Source organism: Camellia sinensis, chromosome 1 (genome assembly GCF_055761805.1).
Source record: "Camellia sinensis isolate YWXY chromosome 1, ASM5576180v1, whole genome shotgun sequence".
NCBI lineage: Eukaryota > Viridiplantae > Streptophyta > Magnoliopsida > Ericales > Theaceae > Camellia > Camellia sinensis.
The window spans coordinates 134,867,892-134,891,971 of NC_138961.1; the positions used below are offsets into that span (position 1 = coordinate 134,867,892).

Sequence of the window (24,080 nt, forward strand, 5' to 3'; positions counted from 1 at the left end):
TTTTTTTTTCGTAGAAACTAAGGTTGGGACTTGGGAGACTTAGAGGAATTTGAATAATTAAACTGTTTAGAAGTGACAAAAGAATTAAATGCAGTTCGTTTTGAAATTTGAAATAAATTATAAATATATTTTATGTGATTTTTTTAAAATATATTATTCTCTGTGATTTTAAAAATTATAAATATTCTCTTATCAATTTGCCATTTAACAAATATTCTATTATCAATTTTTTATTTAACAGAGTTAATTAAAAAAAATTAAACTAAGTATAGAAGTGACAAAAGAATTAAATGTAGTTCATTTTGAAATGTAGGATAAATTACAAATATATTTTTTGAGATTTTTTTAAAATATATTATTCTCTGTAGTTTTAAAAATTATAAATATTCTCTTATCAATTTGTCATTTAACAAATATTCTCTTATCAATTTTTCATTTAATAGAGTTAATAAAAAAAGTGAAATTCATAACTAGCCTCTTATATGACAATAAAATTATCAGAACTGTTAATTGAAATATATTTTTGACATTATTAAAAACTGTTAATTGATTTATAGTTGAAATGTATTATTTGTTTATGCAATTAAAAATTAAAAAGACATAATATAATTTTCAAAATTATAAGAAGTAATTAATATTTCAAGTAAAGTTAAAGGAATGTATTTAAAGGAATGTAAACATAGCATGTGGGTTGAATTGAGCATTAAAACAAAGTGGACATAAGGGTTGACACAAGACGATAATGGTGGTTTCAACCCATGTTAGTGTTGCTCGTTAAAGCTTGAAGTCTCATGGATGCAGAGTTCTCACCCTTGTTTTTTTTCCTTTGTGGGGGAGGAGGGAGAAGATTTGAGTGATGACAGAGCATATTGAGAGTGACTATATGAATATTTTTGTTTGGCCAGTATTGAATGGATTCGTGAGATTTACCATAAGTTTTATTTTAATAATTGAGTTGAGTGATGACAAGTGCATAGTAACTTTTTTCGTTGAGAGTAATTATAAGAATATTTTTGCTTCGACAATATTGTTTGGATTCTTGAGATTTATGATAGGCATTATTTTAATTATTTAATTTATTTATTTTGTTAATCTATGTCTGTAGATTACGAAAAAAGATAGATTATTTCATTACATTTTTTTTTAGAAATAGACACTAATTTTAAAATTATATTAGTCGTCTATTTTTTAGAAGTCAAATATTATAAAATAAAATGGTTACAATTATCAGATTAATCTTTTTTATATACATAAGGGCCTACAAAATGAACGAAACGGATTGCATTATCAAAATATGATGTGTATGTTTCATGAATCCAAACAACACTGTCCAGTCTAGATTTGAACTTGTCTGCACTTTAGAGAATCCTTATTCAAAAGATGCACTTCTTTTTTTTTTCTTTTTTCTGACTTCTTTAATTTAATTTTTTTTGTTGTTGTGTTTTTGGAAAATTTCAAATAAGCTGCACAGTGATGAACAAATTTCATTTTTATGGAGTACATTGTGTATATGGTGCAAGTCATATCCAGTATTTAGTGTAAATCTTTTATGACAGGTCAGATCTACAATAAAATGATTCTCATGTAATACAATGTTTTTTAGACTGTTGCATTGATTTGCAATCTTTCAAGTTTAATTCTTTTTTTTTCTTTTTCTTTTTCTTTTTTTAAATTCAAGGGCACTAAAAGGCCTTTCCTAATTCTACAAAAATGATAATACTATAATAATGTCATGCTTAACCCACATTTGAGTAAAGAACTGCTACAAGTGCCACTTGTATAAAAAAAAATAAAAAAAATAAAAGTTAAATCTTTCAAGGCCATAGAACCTCAACAGATAGCCTGATCATTATTTTGATAAATTTGTAATTAAGACCCTTTTAATTATAGCCTACAGAAATTTTACTAACACATTATTTTTCTTCTTCTTTTTCTTGGTCTGAGTTTTTTTTCAGAAGTTTATTTTGATGTATTCAGACTTCATGTACTTTTATAACAAGCCAAGTTCGAATGAGTTCCTAATGTTACAAACACAAGTCCAGCTTGAATAGCTTAATTCGTTTTGTAATATGGGCATAAAACTTGCTATAAATGGGAAATACATTTATGTAAAACAACAAATTTCATACTTCAGTTAACAATTAATGTGTATTGTATAGTGTATACCCCCTTCAAAGTTCTTCTCTTAGATAATTAGGACCCGGCTTGTAAGGGTCATCTTCCATATATGCCTCAGGACGATAAAACCCAGCATCATTCATCCGATTACTTAGCACATGAAGGATGGCTTTCTTTCCACCATACTCGTCTCGATTGTTCTCAACATACTGTTTGGCCTCTGCTGCCACCTCATTCACAAAATCAAACCGATTATCCTCAGACAGCAATAATCTCTCTATGTCCATCGACAAAAGCTTTCCCCCTTCTCTTACTTTTCTCACCTGCTCCTCAAGGAAAGGAATTCGTTGCAATTTGTACTCCATCTCATCCTTCTTTGCCTGAACCACACATAATTTCCTTATGAGCACCAAATGAGGAGGTTTTCCTAGATCAAGATCAGCAAAAGCATTCCAAACAAGTCGCCAAAAGAATAAGAATTCACAATAGAATTTGTGAGCTAATTCTAGAGCATATGTAGAAGAAGTTGTTTTTATGACATTCCAAAATGCACAAGCACGCAGAAATTTATCCCATATAGAAACCATTAGCCAAACTCCTGCAAACATTTATAAGCTTTAGAATGACTCAAATGCCTTGTTCCCCTTTTATGACATTAAGTATTCTTTCTACAAATCTGTCAGCGTTTTCTATCCAAATTCACAATTCCCAAAAATATATATATATATATATCATGTGTTCCTAGTCTTTCAATAAAGAACAATGTTTTAATCCCAGAAATTATAGCAAGCACCATATTTTTGTGAAGGTACTAGAATGTCATTTGTTCTTGTAGTTAACAGTAGAGTTCTTGCCACAAGTATTAGCATCTACTCTTTTTTGACTGCAGAGGTCAAAAAGCTTTGAGAAGAGTGTCCCATGAAAACGAAAGAAGAAAATGTTTCTCAAGTCACAAGATTCAGTTAAACTTATCAACATGACAACTAATTTAGTAACCCAAGAAGCACGTGTGTCATGTCAGGCACCAACATGACACAACACTCGTCGGGCACTTCTAACACCTATTGGACACATGTCAAAATATCATATATTTATACGTTCTCATTCTTTAGATTTTAAAAATTACTAACACCAACACTTCCATTAATAAAATATGCAGAAATCTAACATTCCATATTGAAATTACTTTTCCATCTGTACACGCTACTCCTAAACAAAAAATCTCCACAGTTTTTCAGCAACCAGGAGACTGACCTTGTTTTCATAGAAATCTCATTTATATCTTATGTTCCCCAGTTCTCCCCAACCAAGATTTATTTCCACCTCAGTCATTTATGCACTACAACTTCCTCAGTACTACCCAGTAAATGAATTGATTCAAATCACATTGAATTTCTCAATATAACATGTTTGATCACATATAATTATATCAAGATAACTTCCAGCTGAAATGTTTAATTCAAATATGCAGATCTTTTTCCTATTTTGTCAATACTAATCCCTGTGGATGCACAAAATCACCAGCTCACAAACCATGCACATCAAATAAGCTCAGGGAGACATTGAGCACTCCAATTTGAAAATTTAAACCACTTAAAGCGCACAATCATGCCTTTACAATTTCTTGATAAAATTCATAAAAACTACATTCATGGTTGTCAGTTGTGGGTATCTATATCGTGCTTGGCACATGGTGAGCCCTACGGGCATCACGTCATCACCATCACACCTCCATGTGGCAAACCCCTGAGGCACTACGATGAGGCGGTTGTATGCCTAGCCTAAGCGGGGGCATGCATACCATGAACTATGAAAACAGGATCACAGCTCACCTAGGCTCTCCATGGCCCTTCATTACTCATAAGAAATATATTCTCTACCCACTCACCCCAGCTCCATAGCAACATAGTTGGACCCTTGGCTCACCTATGTTTGCCTCACCTACGTTTGGCTCATCTATGTTTACTTAGTTGCTTAAGATGCTAAGATGCCTATGTTAGGAGCAAGACCTAGGCACTCTCGCTTGGGATCATTCGAGGATTGTGAATTAGATGCTAAAACCTCATGATCGTCAAAGTCGTGTAACTGTCTCCCTGCAGTGACAATTCCACCATGACCTAACTTAGAGAAAGGGGATGTTGACCTTACACTTACACCTGTTGCATATATGATATGCCTCTCAAGACATCATACCTACACCTGCAGCTCCTATGATACAACCTTCCCAACGACCTAAATCATAGGACACAGCTAGTAGGACAAATATCACCCTCCTGTCGAGTTGAGGAGAACTTGCCACCTGTCTTGAGGTTGCTTGGACTCCAATATTCCTGGAGTCTATATAACGGCATCATAAGTGTAGCCACAATTATAACAAGCGCAACAAGAATCATACAACATATACAAAGTGTTCAAGGTCTCTCACTGCCACCCCCTTCCTCTCTAAGTCTGCCTTGGTCTTCTCCTCTTCTACCTCCAGTGATCTCAGGCCATTGAAGTGCCCACCATCTTCCTAGAGGTCAACGACCGAGTATCCACTAATGACAAACTGCTACTCACACCAAATAAAGAGACGGTGGGGACTCCATTGAAAGGCAGGCAAGACTGAACATCAGCCAAAGGCAATCGACCAACCGGATCATTACCATCGACCCCCTCAAGCCCAACTAAATGTACCATCGGGTGACCTAATTGCAGCAGAGGAAGCGCAAAAGTCACTCTATTCTCAACATATGGCACAACAACCTGAGATCTCATCCTATCAGTGGGAACATTTGTCCGCACAGATGCAACCCTGACAACATCGCCATCCCTTGCATTCAGATTAGCCTCTAATCCATCCCCATCATCACCCTCACTTTCAGAATCATTGGATCCATTAGCCTTAGTTTGTCTCCACAATCGATGACGCGGAAGCAAATCATCCACAGAGTTCTCCTCTTCAGAAGGCACACACCCCGCCCAAGGCGCACTACAAATATCATGAAGGACGGCTGACTTCTATACCTGAAGAAACAAAGTGTTCAATTTCGAGGTACATAAGAAAAACATAACAAGGAAGAAAATCAAGAAAAACAACTCGACCACCACCTTCACCCGACTTAACACATCAGAAAGCAACTCCAAGCTTGCAAACCAGGTCAACTCACACCTAGCTGCCTAAGTCCTACCCTTCACGTGCGGCTGACATAGCTTGATATCCGATGAAATGCACACAACCTCTAAATCCCCAATACCACCTTCCAGAAACTTTTGAACACAGCAAAGATCTCTTTCCAATAATGTCGCAAACGAGTTGTTGCCCCACCCACAAGATTGGTTTTCGCCCAAATAAACTTTCCATACTTTTGGACAGTTAGCACATTCAATGAGAAAATTGGGAGCCAACTCTGTTAAAGGATAGCTCTACTTTGTTGGAATCTGCCATCCTGGAGAGCCATGAAATTGGAGAGCTCTATCCTGTGGGAAAGCTATGAAATTAGAGAGCTCTAAGAATTAATAGTAAAATATTTAGGAGCTAGCATCATGTGGCTCCACTCTTTTGTTAACTTTCCCATTTTGGGAGCCAACTCTACTAAAGGAGAGCTCTACTTTGTTTGTGTCTGCCATCCTGGAGAGCCATGAAGTTTGAGAGCTCTACTTTGTGGGAGAGCTATGAAATTGGAGAGCTATCACCATGTGGGCTCCACTTTCTTTTTTTCTTTTTTTGTACTTAGCCAAATTTTAGTGAGAAGTTTAGGAGCTAGCTCTACTAAGGAGAGCTCTACTTCATTATTCTTTGCCATATTGGAGAATCATAAAATTGGAGAGACGAAAAATTAATGAAAATATATTTGGAGCCATCTACTTCATTATTCTTCGCCACGTTAGAGAACCACAAAAACAGAAGACGAAAAATTAATGAAAATATATTTTGAGCCATCAACACATGGGAATAGTGTATTTAGAGCTCTAAACATTGGTGAACCAAGAATTAGGAGAACTAGGAACTTGGTGAGGTCATGTTGGGGAGCCAATAACTTGGTCTGCCATGTTGGCGAGCCAGGAACTTGGTCCACCATATTAGGGAGCCATAATTTGGTCCACCACATGTTGGGGAGCCAAAATTTGGTCCACCATGTTAGGGAGCCAAGAACTTGGTCCGCCATATTAGGGAGTCAAGGAACTTGGTCCACCATGTTGGGGAGCCAGAATTTGGTCCGCCATGTTGGGAGTCAAGAACTTGGTCCGCCACGTTGGGGAGCCAAATTTGATCCGCCACGTTGGGGAGCCAAATTTGATCCGCCATGTTGGGAGCCAAAATTTGATCCGCCATGTTGGAGAGCCAAAAACTTGGTGACTTCAAAAATCCATAAAAGTACATTTAAAGGTATCAACATGTGGGCTCCATTTTGTAGGCTTCCATTTGTTGACTTTACTGCTAAAAATTAATAATATACTTAAAGCTAACAACTCGCTCTTCGTTGGTCTTCATCATCTTGGAAAGCAGAGAGCAATTTTTTTTTTTTTTGTTCAAAGCACAATTCTTGAGTATAATTCTTTTGTAAGTACGATTTATGTATGGGAAACTTACTTGCAGCAATTTGGAATGATGTAGGTAGAGGTTGATTGTTCAAGATGAAAGGGAAAATTGTTGTTTGTCTGCCAAATGAGCCTACCAAGAAGTTACCAGGCAAGGCAAGCAGTGAGAAGTCTTCTGAAGTGCCTTCCTTCAAACACTGGTTTCGTGCTCCTTATTTTGGAGTTGGGGATAAGTTTTGGCAACGAGGGTCGGACGATGGAGCTATCAATCCATCTCAGATTTTATTGGGGGTACCAGAAGCAGAAAAGGGAGCAGAGGGGATGCTAGCTCCCAAATCTATTTTGTGGTTGCACATAGAGCACGGCCTAAGCATTTCCAGCTCACGATAATTATGCTTTTTGTAAGAATGGTGGGGGTTCTAATATTTGGGCTGAGGAAGTGCTGATAGATCTTTCTTTTAGGGAGACTTTAAAGAATGTCAACGTTTATGGCACCATAGCGACTAGTATTGGGTTGAATGTGAAGAGAGAACCATCATGGTTGAGTGTGACATTTTCTCGTTGGTGTTCCAATTCTTACACCTTTATTGCTCGATAAGGGGAGTTAGCACCTACATTAGAGGATGTTTGCGCTTTAACTGGTTTGCCTCTACTTGGTATAGCATACCTCTTGTTGATATATCTGTTTCAGAACATCTAAAGATTGTATCTATTCTAAAGGCTTCAATTTCGGAAACGGGGTTCTTATTAAGCGGCTATGACAAAGGAAAATATATTGGTCCGCAACATTAGGAACATCTTAAGAATACTGTTGGAGGGTGGGTACGATATTGGTACCAAGACTTAAATCCATCCCCAAAGGAAGGAAATGAGGTGGGAAAAGAGGGGATAGATGGGCTTGGATATAATAAGTATAAGTATAAGTATAGTTCCACTTACCTTGCTGCTTTCCTTTCATATTGGCTAAGTTAATACATCTTGGAGGGGCCGCCCAAGGATGGGATAGCTTCATCTATGTTTGATATTGTCACTTATCTTGCAGTTGAACTTTCAGTTGCGCTTGGGCTGTTGTTTTTGTGGACTGTCTATAGGCCGCTTGATATGTATCAGGCTGGGGCTGAAAAGTTGAAGGGAAGGTATGATGTTATTAGCTATGTGTCGACTTCCTTCCTTCAAATGTTTTTATACGAGCGATTTCCTAGATACGCCCCCAAACAGACAATTTGAGCATGGGAAGGGGCGAGAGCGTCGAGCTTCCAGGTGGTACAAGGCGCACATTCTCAGGCCGTTGATGAACAGTTTTGATAATGAGAGTGAATTTGTGGCTCGGCCGTATGTTCCACTAGTTGTAAGGGTGGTTCATTTTTGGATGTATGATTTTGTAGACTCCAAGGTGGTTTTTGGTGGGCGATTAAGCAATCTTGAGTCAATGACGGCTTGCAGCTTCCTTTCTCCTTCCTTACCTTACTTTGTGGGAGGCATTTATGGTTTTGTGTCCTATAATCCAGCGAGGGTGACTCGTCAATTCGGATTTGATCAAGGCGTACTTGATCCTAACATAGTTCTTCCTGTTGCCAATACTTTGAACAATTCTTCTATCATACTTACATTTCGTGCCTCCAAAAATGTGGAAAGTTCGTTCGGTCGAGAGCCAATTGTGCGGATGGGGCAACAAGTCTCTGGCGACATTATTGGAAAGAGATCTTTGCCGCATGTTGAAAGTTTCTGGAAGGTGATATTAGGGATTTAGAGGTTGAGTGCATCTCATCAGATGAGCTATGTAAGCCGCGCATGAAAGGTAGAACTCAGGCGACTAGGGGTGAGTTGACTTGGTTTGCACGCTTGGCGTTGCTTTCTGATGTGTTAAGTCCAATGAAGGTGGTGGTTTTGGACGGTCTTCAGGGGGAAGCGAGTACAAAGAAGAGATGCCTAAGCTTGCCTAGGGACGAGCCTTGCAAGAGAATGAAGATTAGCTCTACTTTGTTTTTCATGATTTTCTTCCTTGTTATGTTTTTCTTATGTACCTGGAAACTGAACACTTTGTTTCTTTAGGTACAGAAGTCAATTGTCCTTCATGATATTTCTAGTGCGCCTAGGGCGGTGTATCTGCCTTCTGAAGAGGAGAACTCTGTGGATGATTTGCTTCCACGTCGTTGCTTGTGGAGACAAACTAAGGCTAATGGTTCCAATGATTCTTAAAGTGTGGGTGACGATGGGGATAGCTCAGAGGCTAACTTGAATGCAAAGGATGGTGATGTTGCCAGGGTTGCATCTGAGCGGACAGATGTTGCCACTGATTGGATGAGATCTCAAGTTGTTGTGCCATATGTTGAGGATAGAGTGACTTTTGCGCCTCCTTTGCTGCAATTAGGTCACCCGCTAGTACATTCAGTTGGGCTTAGGGCAGTCAATGGTAATGATTCGGTTGGTCGGTTGCCTTTGCCTAATGTCCAATCCTGCCTTCCTTCTGGTGGAGTCCCCACTATCTCTTTGTTTGATGGGCGTAACAGTTTGTCATCAGTTGATGCTCGTCTGAGCTTGCCTTCAGTTGATGCTCAAGTTAGCTTCCCTTTAGCGGATATTCAACCTAGTACTATGCCTACTTTGACTGCAGTTTCTATAAGTTTGCCACTTCGTGAGAGTGGCAATTGTGTTCATGATAAGACTATTGCTCCTAACATTGGCGGTGGCAGTCAAGCGAGCTTACCTACTATGGATGGCAAGGTTATTGTGAATCATCTTGATGATTGTTGCATATCCTTGGCAAGACCTGATGGCAAGGAGCGGGTTCTTGATCCCAAGATATTATTTGATGGGGTACGAGGCGAGTATTTGCCTAGCTAAACTTTATTTTTTATCACAAGCCAAGCACCTTCATGCGTTTGGAAACCGTGTTCTTATGACACTATTTGTTAGGCATTCTGCGATATGCTCAAAAGGTTTTGTGGCCTTACTCCGGAGACTTCTCTTGACACATTTCAGTCATTTCGAGTTACAGTGGCACAGTTTCAATGACATGAGTTTGAGGTGAATTGGCTTCGAGAGAGTTTGTCTTGCATGGAAGCTTGAGTGAAGAATCGTCGCCTTGAGGCCGAGCTAGCAGACATGGATAAGGCTTTGATGGAGTCAGCGTCAGCTAGGGAGAAGGCCGTGGTGGAGTTAAAGCGGGGCAACTAAGGTGCTGGCGGATGTGGACATGGCAATTTTGAGTTGAGGGAGAGAAGAACCATTATAGAGGCTCAACTTGTTAGTGTGGAAGGGGAGGTTTTTGACTTAGGTAGCCAAATAGGTCCAAGTTAGGCGAGCTGAGGGGTTTCATGTGTTGGAGAGTTGAGGGTTCATGTGACGCAGAGTTGAGCTAACGTTTTTGTGATGAAAAACCCCCAATTACTTTATATATATATATATATATATATATTTCATTTTTAGAACGACTGTTGGAATTTGCAAGAAGTGTAATGAGAATGGAGATAGCAAATGATTTTTTATTTATCATAAGCATAAACCAATGCCTTACATCGGCATTTTGGCTTCGTTTGGAAAGTTGTTATTTTAGAAGCTTTTTAGCTATTTGGCTATTTCAGTAGGCTATTTTAGTTTGTGTTTGGGAAGATGGGATGAATTTTTATTTGAGTTGTTGTATTGAAAAATGTGTTGAAATGATGTTTAAAGTTAAAATGACAAATTTGTCCCTAACTTTTTATTTTTCAAAATTAACTAAAGGGGCAAAATTGTAATTTAACAGCTGTGGGATGAATTTCCGTGGCACAGTACCTAGCTGTTCGTAGCTGTGGGATAGCTATGGGTGTAGGCTGCTGCTTGTATCGTAGCTTTTTTTTTTTTTTTTTTTATAAAAATGGTTGAACAGTAGGCTTTTTGGCTCATTTTCAAATTGAGGCTATAATAGCCTCAAATTGATCTTCCCAAACAGCGCCTTTGATTACATCAATAATAGGGAATTTCCTAGGGTGATTTCTTACTTTCATCCTAAGGAAAATAGGCCTTTAGCCATTTGGCGTTGATAGGGCTCAAGAGAGCTTGCGAGTTTGGTTCAGAAATTCTATAATCACCATTCTCGTTAACCTCTCTTACTGTGTAATGTCCCTGCCATTTGGGGGTGAACTTGTGGGTAGAGGTTCCCCTCATGAAATGAGGTGCAACTCGAAGTACTAAATCGCCTTCTTGTTATTGTCTAGGGCGTACCAAAGCATCGTAGCCTCAAGCTATGCGACTGGTAAACTTTGAGGTTAGCCTGGGCCTTATCCTTTCTTTCATCAAGGATCTCCAGTTCCAAGGGTTTGGAGTCTGGAGTAGCTCCACTTCAGAGGGCCATGCGAGCTGAGGGTATGGCAATTTCCACCGGAAGGACTACTTCCGTGTTGAACACCAATGAAAACGGGGTCATCTGAGTTGGCCTTCTTTTGGATGTTATGTATGCCCAGAGAGCCATTGGGAGCATGTGCGCCCAATCCCTTTGATAATTCCTTGCGAGTCCTTGAAAGGATTCTACAGAGTGTTTTGTTGGTTGCTTCAACTTACCCATTCCCTTGGGAATAGTAAGGCGTTAATTTATAGTGTGTGATGTTATAGGAGACCAGGAGCTATCCGACTTGGCGGTTGACAAAAGAGGTCCCATTATCAGGAAGAATTACTCTGGGTATATCAAAATGACAATGAATTCTCGAACGAAATTGGAGACACTAGCTCTTGTTGCCATCTTCAGGGGGATGGCTTTTACCCACCTAGTGTAAGTCTCTGTGGTGGCCACAATCCAAATATGTCCAATTGATGGTGGAGAGATAGGGCCAATAAGATCCATAGCCTACGTGTGGAAAGGCCATGATGAGCTTGAACTATGCAGATCGATGGCTGGTGCGTAAATGAGGTTTCCATGGAGTTGGCAAGGTTTGCAGCGTTTAGCAAACATTTTGGCATCTGCCTGCATGGTAGGCCAATAATAGCCTATATGTAAGAGATGTTGGAATAGCTTGGCTCCACCTTGGTGCTCCAATCCATGAACAAGTTCCAAAACCTTATGGATTTCTGCTCCTGATAAGCAACGTAATTAATGGCTTCCCATTGAAGCAGTGCCTAAAAAGTTGACCTTTTTGCAAAAAGAATTTTGGAGCTTGCTTCTTTGATTATTGTAGCTGCGGAGCGGTCCAGTGGCAATGAATCTTCTTTGAGATAATCTATATACACCTGACACCAGTCGAGGGTGATTTCTGTGAAGTTGTATTCAGCTTTTGGAGGGAATTCCTGAAGGTTGTTTGCTTCATTGGCTATGGATTGTAGCCTCTTGTAGAGGCTCACATCTCCAGTCTCGCAAGAGCGATTGTGAACCCCTTCTAACTTAGAATTGGCTTCGGTATCATGCCAATAAACCACCAAGCCCTTGTAGTAGAGGACTCCTTGGTAAAATGTGAAGTGTTTGGTTTCGCTCAAAGGTAGTTTACCTGAGGGGACACAGAGCTCGTCCATGATTGGGGCTCTCCAGTCAGCAGGTTCTTTTTTAGGAAAGACAGTTGTTACTAAGCACGGCATGGAATGTTCCAGGACTTCTATCCTGGTTGATTCTTCTGAAAATTCTACCTTAGAGGCCAAGGAAGCGAGGACGTCTAGGTGTCGATTGTTGGAGCGAGGAGCATGTTCTATCCTTGCCATGTCAAATTTGCCTGTCAAGCTCTAGATGATGGTTCTGTATGAAGCTAGAAGGGGCTCTTTGATAGCATAGTCTCCATTGGTCTGCTTGACCACCAGATTAGAGTCGTCTTTGATACATAAGAGACTTACACCTAGATGGAGTGCTCCTATAAGCCCTAGTATCAGGGCTTCATAACAAGGAAGAAAATCATGAAAAACAAAGTAGAGCTAACCTTCATTCTCTTGCAAGGCTCGTCCCTAGGTAGGCTTAGGCGTCGCTTCTCTGTACCCGCTTCCCCCTGAAGACCATCCACGACCACCACCTTCACCTGACTTAACACATTAGAAAGCAACACAAACCGGGTCAACTCACCCCTAGCTGCTTGAGTCCTACCCTTCAAGCGTGGCTGACATAGCTCACTATCCGATGAGATGCACACAACCTCTAAATCCCCAATATCACCTTCTAGAAACTTTCAAAATGTGGCAAAGGTGTCTTTCCAATAATGTCGCCAACGAGTTGTTGCCCCACCAACACAATTGGCTCTCGCCCGAATAAACTTTCCACACTTTCGGAGCCATAGAATGTAAGTATGATAGAAGAATTGTTCAAAAGCATCAACAACAGAAAGAACTATGCCAAGACTAGGTACCCCTTGATCAAATCTGAATTGGCGAGTCACCCTCGACAGGTTATAAGACACAAAACCATATATGTCTCCCACAAAATAAGGCAAGGAACAAGAAAAGAAGTTGCAAGCCGTCATTAACTCAAGATTGCTTAATCGCCCACCAAAAACCACCTCGGAGTCTACAGAATCATACATCCGAAAAGGAACCACCCCAACAATTGGTGAAACATACGGCCAAGCGATAAACTAACTCTCATCATCAAAAATATCCATCAACGGCCTGCGAATGCGAGCCCTATACCGCCTGGCAACTTAACGCTCTCACCCCTCCACGGGCTCAAATTCTGTCAATTTGGGGGCGTCTAGGAAATCACCGTATAAAAACATCTGAAGGAATGAAGTCAACACATAACTAATAACATCATACCTCCCCCTTCGACTTCTCAGCCCCAGCTTGATACTTATCAAGTCGCAATAGATTGTCCCCAAAAACAACGGCCCCAGCAAAACTAAAAGTCCAATTGCAAGATAAGCGGCAATATCAAACATAGATGAATCTATTCCATCCTTGGGCGGCCCCTCCAAGATGTACCGACTTAACTAATATGAAAGTAAAGCAACAAGGTAAGTGGAACTATGCTTATACTTCTCATATCCAGGCCCATCTACCCCCTATTTCCCCACCTCATTTCCTTTCTTTAGGGATGGATGTAAGTAATATCGTACCCACCCTCCAAAAGTATTCTTAAGATGTTTCTGACGTTGCGGACCAATATACTTTTCTTTGTCATAGCCGCTTAATAAGAACCTCGTTTTTGAAATCGAAGCCTTCAAAATAGATACAATCTTTAGATGTTCTGGAACAGATGTATCAGCAAGAGTGTCTGCTATACTAAGCAGAGGCAAACCGGTCAAAGCGCAAACATCCTCCAATACAGGTGCCAACTCTCCCCACCGAACAATAAAGGTGTGGAAACTGGAACTGCAACGAGAAAGTGCCACACTTAACTATGATGATTCCCTCCTTACATTCAACCTAATATTGGTCGCTATGGCACCATAAATGCCGACGTTCTTTAAAGTCTCCCTGAAAAAAAGATTTATCAACACTTCCTTAGCCCAAATATCAAAACCACCACCATTCTTACAGGAAGCAAAACTATCATGAATTGGAAATGCATACGGATAAAGGCCACGCTCTATGTGCAACCGCATAATAGATTCGGGAGCTATCATCCCCTCCGCTCCCTTTTTTGCTTCTAGTACGCGTACGCCCAATAAAATCTAAGATGGACTGACAGCCCCATCATTCGACCCCCATTGCCAAAATTTATCCCCAACTCCAAAATAAGGAGCATGAAACCAGTACTCGATGGAAGGCACTTCATAAGACTCCTCACCTCTTGCCTTGCTTGGTAACTTCTTGGTAGACTTCTTTGGTGGACAAACAATTTTCCCCTTCATCTCGAAGAATCAACCTCTACATGCATCATTACAAATTGCGGCAGGTAAGTTTCTTATACATGAATCATACTCATAAAAGAATCATGCTTAAGAATTGTGCTCTAAAAAAAATAAAATAAATAAATAATTCTCTCGGCTCTCCATGATGATGAAGACCAACGAAGAGCGAGTTGTTAGCTCTAAGTATATTATTATTAACTTTTAGCAGTAAAGTCAACAAATGGAAATCTACAAAATGGAGCCCACGTGATGATAGCTCTAAATGTACTCTTAAGAATTTTTTAAGTCACCAAGTTTCTGGCTCCCCAACATAGCGGACCAAATTTTGGCTCCCAACATGGCGGACCAAATTTTGGCTCCCTAACATGGCGGATCAAGTTCTTGGCTCCCCAACATGGCAGACCAAATTCTGGCTACCAATATGGCAGGCCAAGTTCCCTGGCTCTCCAACATGGTGGACCAAATTCTGGCTCCCCAACATGGCAGACCAAGTTCCTAGCTCTTCCATATCCTAGCTCATCAATGTGTATAGCTCCAAATACATTATTCCAATGTGATGATGGCTCCAAATATATTTTCAATAATTTTTCGTCTCTCCAATTTTATGGTTATCCAACATGTCGAAGAATAATGAAGTAGATGGCTCCAAATATATTTTCATTAATTTTTCGACTCTCCAATTTTATGATTCTCCAACATGGCGCAGAATAATGAAGTAGATCTCTCCTTAGTACAGCTAGCTCTTAAACTTCTCACTAAAATTTGGCTAAGTCAAAAAAAAAAAAAAAAAAGAAAAAAGAGAGTGGACCCCACATGGTGATAGCTCTCCAATTTCATAGCTCTCCCACAAATTACAGCTCTCCTTTAGTAGAGCTGGCTCCCAAAATGGGGAAGTCAACAAAAGAGTAGAGCCACATGATGATAGCTCCTAAATATTTTACTATTAATTCTTAGAGCTCTCCAATTTCATAGCTTTCCCACAAAGTAGAGCTTTCCAACTTCATGGCTCTCCAGAATAGCGGACGCCAACAAAGTAAAGCTATCCCTTAATAAAGCTGGCTCCCAATTTTCTCATTAAATTGTCTAAGTGTCCAAAGTGGGGAAGTCAAGAGTGGAGCCCACATGGTGATAGCCCCTAAATATTTTATTATTTATTCTTAGGGCTCTCCCACAAAGTAGAGCTCTCCAACTTCATGGCTCGCCCGAATGGCGGATGCCAACAAAGTAAAGCTCTTCTTTAATAGAGCTGGCTCCCAAAATGGGGAAGTCAACAAAAGAGTGGAGCCACATGATGATAACTCCCAAATATTTTACCATTAATTCTTAGAGCTCTCCAATTTCATAGCTCTCCCACAAAGCAGAGCCCTCCAACTTCATGGCTCAATAGAATGGCGGACGCCAACAAAGTCTAGCTCTCCTTTAATAGAGTTGGCTCCCAAAATGGGAAAGTCAACAAAAGAGTGGAGCCACATGATGATAACTCCTAAACATTTTACTATTAATTCTTAGAACCCTCCAATTTCATAGCTCTCCAACAAATTAGAGCTCTCATTTAATAGAGCTGGCTCCTAATTTTCTCATTAAATTTGCTAAGGGTCCAAAGTGGAAAGTCAAGAGTGGAGCCCACATGGTAATAGCCCCTAAATATTCTACTATTAATTCTTAGAGCTCTCCAATTTCATAGTTCTCCCACAAAGTAGAGCTCTCCAACTTCATCGCTCTCCAAGATGGCAGATGCCTACAAAGTAAAGCTCTCCTTTAATAGAGTTGGCTCTAGTGTTTTTAAAGGCTCAAGGCGCACGAAGGCGCTGAAGGTCTCTTGGGTGAGGCGTGGGCTTTATTGAAGCAAGGCACACAATCTTAGTAAAAAATAGATAAATTAACATAGACTAATCATTCATAATATTAAGACAATTTTTTTTTTAAATAAAAAGTAATCAAGACAAATTATAAAATAATTCTCAAAGCCATGAAAGTGCATATTACATAGCATTCTAATTTTCAAAGATAAAATAATCCACATTCAACCCAAAAAAAAAAAAAAACTAAACATCCAAAACATAAATATCCAACAAATACTAATGTAAGTCTTGACATTTCAAAGCATCAATATCATAAGTAAGGGTAGGTTAGGTCATATTATTTGTAAAAAAAATTTCTAACAGAGACAGGAAACAAAACAGACCAAAAAAAAAAAAAAAAAGTAGAAGAAAAAAAAAACAGAGAGCAACAAAGAAGAAGGGCAAGGAGGAGGAGAAAAAAAATTTAAAAAATCCCCAGCAACAGCAACGATGAAGAAGAAAAAAAAAAAATAGAGATACAACAGCACCCAGCAAAGAAGAAGATGAGGAGAAAGAGAAGAAGAAGGAAAAAACAGAGAAATGACAGCAAAGAAGAAGCAGCAACAACGAAGAAGTCGCCAAAAAAAAAAAAAAAATTGAATCAAAGAAGCACAGCGAAGCAAAAGAAGAAGACTCACCTCAAGCTTTCTTCACGATGAGCCCAAAGGAAGAGAAGAGACGAAAGACGAAGCAGCACAGTCCTCAATGAATGACGAAGTCACGTTGAGCCCAGAGGAAGAGAAGAGATGTCGCGATGAGCCCAGATGAAGTCGCGACACCTCAAGCTTTCTTTGATAGATTTAGGGCTTTGAGGAGTCGACTGATTTGGGTATTGAGTTGTATGAGTTGTGGTTGTTGGACCCTTTCAAACTTATATCAGAGCCATTAGATCAACCTCAGGGGAAAGAAAGAAAAAATACACAAAGGAACGCTTAGGCATCGCCTTGCGCCTTTCTGCGCCTGACCCAACGCTTGGCCAAGGAGCGCGACTCATCTACCTCACCTCGCCTCGCCTTGGGTCCCTTCAGTCACAACAGCTGCGCCTTTCACAACACTGGCTGGCTCCCAATTTTTTTCATCAAATTTGCTAAGTGCCCAAAGAAGAGAAGTCAACAAAAAAAGTGGAATGTGGAGCCCACATGAGATAGCTCCAAATATATTATTGTTAATTTTTAAAGCTCTCTCTAATCCTTTGGCTCTCCACCAAAATAATATTTTATTATTAATTTTTAGAGTTATCTAATTTCTCGACTCTCCAAGAAAGTGGAGCTCTCCAGTTTACAGCTCACCCATGTGAATAGCTCTAAATATATATATATATATATATTTTTTTTTTTTAAGAGCTCTCTCCAATTCTTTGGCTCTCCACCAAAATAGAGCTCTCTAATTCCGGCTCTCCAAGTTGCTCATCAAATTTTTTGGCTATGTCTAAAGCCCATATAATGGCTCACCAAATTTTAACAAAAATCTACCATTTTTATTCATCAAATTTTCAACTCTCCTAAGGGCTAGCTCTCCACTCCTCACGATAGAACCCAAATAGAGCTTGGAGCCAGCTCCAAATATTTTTGGGAATTTCACTTTAAAAATAAATAAATAAATCAATGGAAGAAATTATAATTGGAAACATACCTGAACAAGTTGATCTCCAATTGCACAAGTCACGACAAAAGAATGCCAAGCAGGTGGAACCCAGATTGTGGTTCACCTTCAAAAACACCCAATTCTCACCTCACCCAGATTGTGGCTCACCTTCAAACATCCTCGCCTCACGTAGCTTGCACCTCAATTGCCCACAGCTTGCCTCCCCTCTGTCAGAATTGACAACAACAATAAAACCCTAGAGGCAATAGTGCTCAACCCACAGATTCCGAAACCTAGCTTTACTCTGGAGTCAGCTCACACGCCTCCCTTCAATTCCGCAGAATCTGCTCCACACAAATCACAAACCCAACTCCACTAAGCTCTCTTCACGCAGCTCACAACTCCCCAACTCACCTTCCTCGCCTCTTTACTTCTATTTCGATTGTCAATTGCCCAGATATTGCCTCTTTTCTCTCAAGAATCGATGACAGCAATAAACCCTAAAAAAACCTTAGCTTCAACGATTCAAAAAATCAAAACCCTAACCCTACCTTTGTTTTAGCAAGAACACCCCCAACTTGATGGCCCCGATTTTGAAAAAATTTTACATAGATCGACCAATGCACTTCCTTCGGCAAACAACGATGGGGCAAACACAAGCAAACCTAAACACAGTGGTAGACTTCAGGTGGATTTGAAGGATTCAAGGATGTCAGGTAAAGCAAAACTCAGCAACCCCAACTTGGATTCTACCCAGATTGCTACTTCTCCAGCCGCGTGACTTGACCAACTTCAACGGCTAAACAAAGAACCCACGAAGCAAGAAGAAGGAATAAGCCAATACTTTGCAATAGAGGCACGATACACACGACACAGACTCAAGCCCTAAAACGCAAGTCGTGATTAAAATCCAAGCGTAGTACCAAATAGAACAAGATCAAGTGTTTTGTTTCTCTCTCCAGAATTCTGTTTCTCCAAAAGCTAGAACACAAAGTGCCTTGAAAATAAAACGATGAGGAAGGTACAAAGGAAATGCAACAGATACAAGCCACACATCCACACTCTCCAAACCCAAGAAGAAGTTCTTCGACCCACAGGCAATGAAGTAATACACATAAGGAGGCACCTCTTTACCCGAAAGACAAGCTAGATCATTGTGGCACAAAAATCCGAGTTTCAATTTGTCCGAACATTCAAACACTTTAAGTAGGTCGCGTGCATAGAAACAGAAGTCAGAAATCTACTTATTCTACTTCAACATCCGCTAAAAATATACATATATATATATATATATACATTCTGATGATGCACGTAGAATACACAGAACATTGGTGTGCAAATTCCAAAATAATCATCTCTTCATCCAGAAGGTACACAATTCAAATTTCAAGTTTACACATTGCGGAAAATTCAATTTTCCATGTGCTCTATTTTGGTTGAATTTTGCAATTTCTTATGATCACCTCCATTCAATTTTCCTGATACACTGGAAAATTCATACATTCAATTTTCCTAATACACTGGAAAATTCATACATACCAGCAAGATTTTACGATACAAAAATTACGAATATTCTGCGAAGAACAATGAGCTCTAACAAAAAAATAAAATAAAATAAATTAAGATTGTACCTTCCCAAGGTAGAATTCTTAGATCAATCAAAAACTCTCCATGCTCAGTGAAAACATTAAAAACGGACATGACTGCTCATGGCTCATGGCTACAGAGGCTTCGAGATAGCAAAAAGGTGCTGACAAACCTTAAACTCTCCAAAAAGTCACTTCACTGTAGCTACTAACAACTTCAAAAGCTATCACAAGCTACCATGAGCAGCTCCAAATCAGCAGCAATTAATGGTCCTCTCTAAACCAATAGCTACGATTTGAATTGGTGAGTTGTCCTCTCCATGGATAGCTCCTTCCCAACGTCTTCATAAAGCTACAAAAGTTAGTAAACTCACATTCTCCTTCCCGGTGCAATCTCTTTATAAGAGAGCAAATACAAAACAACAGCACTCACAAAATTCAAGCAAATTCATACTCAATTGTTAACACCCTCCTCCTCAACTTCAACAAACCATTCTGTCAAACAATAGCTTCCGGAGGACAAAGATGCCGAGATAACACCGTTTGGCGGCCAGTGAACCAGGCCTCAAACTGGAGAGGTTCAAAGTACAGAACTTCGAACTCCACTCTCTCATCGCCGCCGCCCGATGTGTGAGTTCTTTCGAAAAATGCTCGCCATGCCTCCATGGCAATTCCAAGGGCTGCTATTCGAATCCCCTTAGGTCCAACGCCCAACATCCCCGCATACGATCATGGAGGTGCCAAAAGAATTTCGAGGTAAAATAAGGGGATGGTACAAAGCGTTAACGCTTCCAGACCTCTACACAATACCACCATCCCACACTTGGTTCTTGCCAAACCAACAACGCAACCTCACTATCCAAGGATCCACCTGCCAGGCAATGCAAGTGTTGATCCCACATTTCAAGAGGATTCGAATCAACATTCTCTCATAAAGACCAACAAAGAGGGATTTGGACCACCAAATCTCCATCATGTCAACACCATTGGAAAACCCAAATGACAATTTGGGACTCAGATGGGGCACAAAGGACTTCGCAAACCTCAACTTGGAAAAAGAAAGCGCTCCCCGCAGCGCATTGCCAAGCATTCCCCACAACACTCCGCTCAACATCCTCTTCTTTAAAATTGAGAGTGCCCCCGCCTTAACTTCCTCCAGCACTACATGCATCTACATTCTCGCAGACACTTCCATCTCATCATCATCACAAACACAAAAAAAGGTGGAAGCGAGGTTCAGTCCATGAGCCAAATCATGGGCTATCCCAATACCAAAGCCATAGCCCCCCCTCCTAGTAGCATTAAAGGGTGATGGGCGAGTTTGGTGCCTATGGAACGAAACTGAAATCTTATGTGAAATGGTAGAGAACCCATGGAATGAGGTCATCACCCAACAAGTCCAAATTTTCGTCCGGCCCGTTTGCGGCAGATGAAATTACAATATGAATTCTCCATGGTCAATAAAAAAAACAAAATCTCCCTTTATCCAAAAGAAATCAAATTTTATTATTTTTGAGTTATATTTTCAACATCATTGACATATATATACAAACACTCTATTAAGAATATCTACACAAGGGGCATTAATGTGGGTATCTATATCGTGCTTGGCACGTGGCGAGCCCTATGGGCGTCACATCATCACCACCACACCTCTACATGGCAGACCCTTGAGGCACCACGATGAGTTGGGGTTGTATGCCTAGCCTAAGCGGGGCATGCACACCACCAAATATGAAAACAGGACGACCACAGCTCACCTTGATAGAGCTAGCTAACCTAGAGCTCTCCATGGCCAATCATAAGAAATATATTCTCTATCCACTCATCCCAGCTCCATAGCAACATAGTTGGAGCCTTGGCTCACCTATGTTTACTTAGCTACTTAGGATGAGCCTTTAGCTCACCCATGCACTTACCTCTTCGGCTGCCTAGGTTGGGAGCAGGACTTAGGCATTCCCGCTTGGGATCATTGGAGGATTGTAGATTGGAGGCTAAGACCTCGGGGTCGCCAGGGTCATGTAACTATCTCCCTGCAGTGACAATTCCACCTTGACTTAGCTTAGAGAAAAGGGAAGTTAACCTTACACTTACACCTGTTGCATATATGATATGCCTCTCAAGATATCATACCTACACTTGCAGCTCCCATGACGCAATCTTCCCAATGACCTAAATTGTAGGACACAACTAGTAGGGCTGATATCACCCTCCTGTCGAGCCAAGAAAAACTTGACACCTATCTTGAGGTTGCTTGGGCTCCAATACTCCTAGAGTCTATATAACGGCATCATAAGTGCAGCCACAATCATGGCAAGCGCAACAAGAATCATTCAAGGTCTCTCACTACCACTCCTTTCTTCTCTAAGCCTGCTGTGGTCTTCTCCTCTTCCACCTCCGGTGATCTCAAGCCATTGAAGTGCCCGCCATCTTCCCAGAGGTCAACAACCTATCGCCTCTAACCTCTCTCACCACATCGATGATGTTTTGTGGAATGTCGTCCCACCAATGTTAAAAGATGTGCATTTCCTATTCCTTCTGTATATGCTTTTCTGTGGCTACGAGTATGTGTCCAAACTTATTTAAAAATCCTATATTTTGAAATAAAGACACAATATGCTTGAATTTAGCATGCAAATTCCAAATTATTAGTTTAAAAATTAAAATACAACATATAGCGAATAGTTTTCAAACAAATCCTCAAAAAAAGTATATTAGAACTTTTCATTCAGGTTAAGGCATTGTTCAAAATCACTACCCAATTAAATTGGAAAAAATATTAAATAAGTCCTACTTTTTCTCATTAAATTTTCATTGAGTCCTATTTAACACTGCATTTGGAAGGCATATTCATGTGTTAACACTGGACTCAATCGAAAATTTGAAATTTTACAGGAAAAGTACAACTTACTTGGAACTTTCATATTAAGCTATATTTATAAACAATGAAAACAAGACTAAAAAATTAGAAAGGTTTCTTTTTACCAATTTTCTTCGCCTCCACACTCTTCGACGACCACGACCATCATTTTGCGAATTTGACACATCCTGGTTAATTAAAAAAAACTTTAAAAACAAGATACTGATCCTTAGACAAAGTTTTGTATGAAAAATAAATAAAAATTCAGACATAGAGATCAATATTTGTTACCTGTGACCTGGTAGAGCACCTCAAGCTCGGTAGATTCGCAGCTTTCACCTCAATCCTCTGTGTCAAAGCAACAAATATTTCAAATATCTTTTATAATTCAATTAAAAAAATTAATAATTTCAAAACCCATAATCTAATTTGGTATATAAATTTTTCACAACACATAATTGGGCAAATTGGGGTTGAAGATTTCATATTATTAATTTTCACTCATTAACCAAAAGGAGAGTTCAAGGGAAGAGTAGTTACGAGTGGCTGCAACGGCGACAAGCTAGTGAAGAGTACAGATGATACAGCCATGGCAGCGTTCATTTCGAGCTCCGCCTTTATCGAAGTACCCACAATTTTACCTTAAAATGAAACTATCAAAATACCCTTTTAAAACACCTGCGAAATTGAATGCCAAAATTTTCAAGTTCAGAGTAATAGAAAAAGCTAACTATGAATCGACTGTTTTACTTGGAAACAAACAATTCGCATTTTCCGAAACCTAAAATTTCAGTTCCTACCCACACAGATATACATATCCATATTCACACACACACACACACACACACACACAGAGTTCTTATCTTACCAGACAGACACAGAGAGATAGGGAGAGAGAGAAGAGAGCGAATGAGTCAGGATTTGTGTTCACTGTTCAGAGCTAGGACCCAAACTCAAACCCAAACCCAATCCCAATTCCAATTCCAATTCCAATTCCATGCCCATCTTGACCATAGTTGTTGAGTTGCTAGACCCTCTCCAACCCACGCGCAAATCTTTTATAAAATTTAAATTTGATAAAAATTTAGCCAACATGATATTCTAATTGTTTTACTAAATTTGTATTAAATGAAAGTTTTATTTTTTGAAAAATTAGTCTAAGATTCCTATCCCATTTTCTGTGATGGAAGAGATCTATAATATTATTTGTGATGTCTAAGGTCCATTAACCCTACACTCATATATCACAGAGAAAATTTACTCTCTCTTCCTCTTTCGTACGTAACAATTTCTTCTTCGCTCTCTCCAACTCACTGACCTCACCTTTGTGATTTACTATTCACCGATATATCAAATGCATAGAGACTGGAATTATAAGTATATTCAGTGTCTTCTTCACAGAGTTGCTTTGAAATGCAAGATCTCTAACATTACAAATCTGAGATTTCTCTCAGATTAACGAGAAAAAGGCTTGAAAACACTCGGTGATGATGATGATTTGCATGTTCAAGTCCGTATTTGATTAGCAGTGATCAAAACCAGAGTTTGGAACGAAGAGAGAGAGAGATGCTTTCATGGCCGATCAGAGAGGTCTGATGATATGCTGCAAAGATTCAGAAACGCTCAAACACCCAAACGAAGCCATTTTGTGGAGCAGAGATCTTCGGTATCACAACAGTCCAAAGCAAGAGTTGAAGATCAGGTCTCTCTCTCTCTATCTCCTTCCCTTTCGTGTTTCTTCTTCCCATCTGTGATTTCAATTCCTTCAAAAGCTTAGCGAATAACTATCTAGGGCTCAAAAATCACAAGTTAAAGCGGTGTTTCAAGACAG

At 39.7% G+C, this 24,080-nt stretch overlaps 1 protein-coding gene across 2 annotated transcripts; it reads right to left on the reverse strand.

Moving 5' to 3' along the window:
- Window positions 1–1,825: 1,825 nt before the first annotated feature.
- On the reverse strand, window positions 1,826–23,361 carry PTAC7 (plastid transcriptionally active7). Of its 2 annotated transcripts, none has more exons than XM_028240348.2 (5): window positions 23,118–23,361; window positions 22,790–22,927; window positions 22,541–22,597; window positions 22,375–22,437; window positions 1,826–2,498 (listed from the first exon to the last, which is right to left on the reverse strand). In XM_028240348.2, the coding sequence occupies exons 2-5, from the start codon at window positions 22,850–22,852 to the stop codon at window positions 2,172–2,174; spliced, it is 510 nt and encodes a 169-aa protein (XP_028096149.1). In that variant the 5' UTR covers window positions 22,853–22,927; window positions 23,118–23,361; the 3' UTR covers window positions 1,826–2,171. The 2 variants fall into 2 exon arrangements, with proteins under 2 accessions (XP_028096149.1, XP_028096148.1); XM_028240347.2 differs by having other exon boundaries at window positions 22,375–22,455; window positions 23,118–23,292.
- Between the last annotated feature and the right edge of the window lie 719 nt (window positions 23,362–24,080).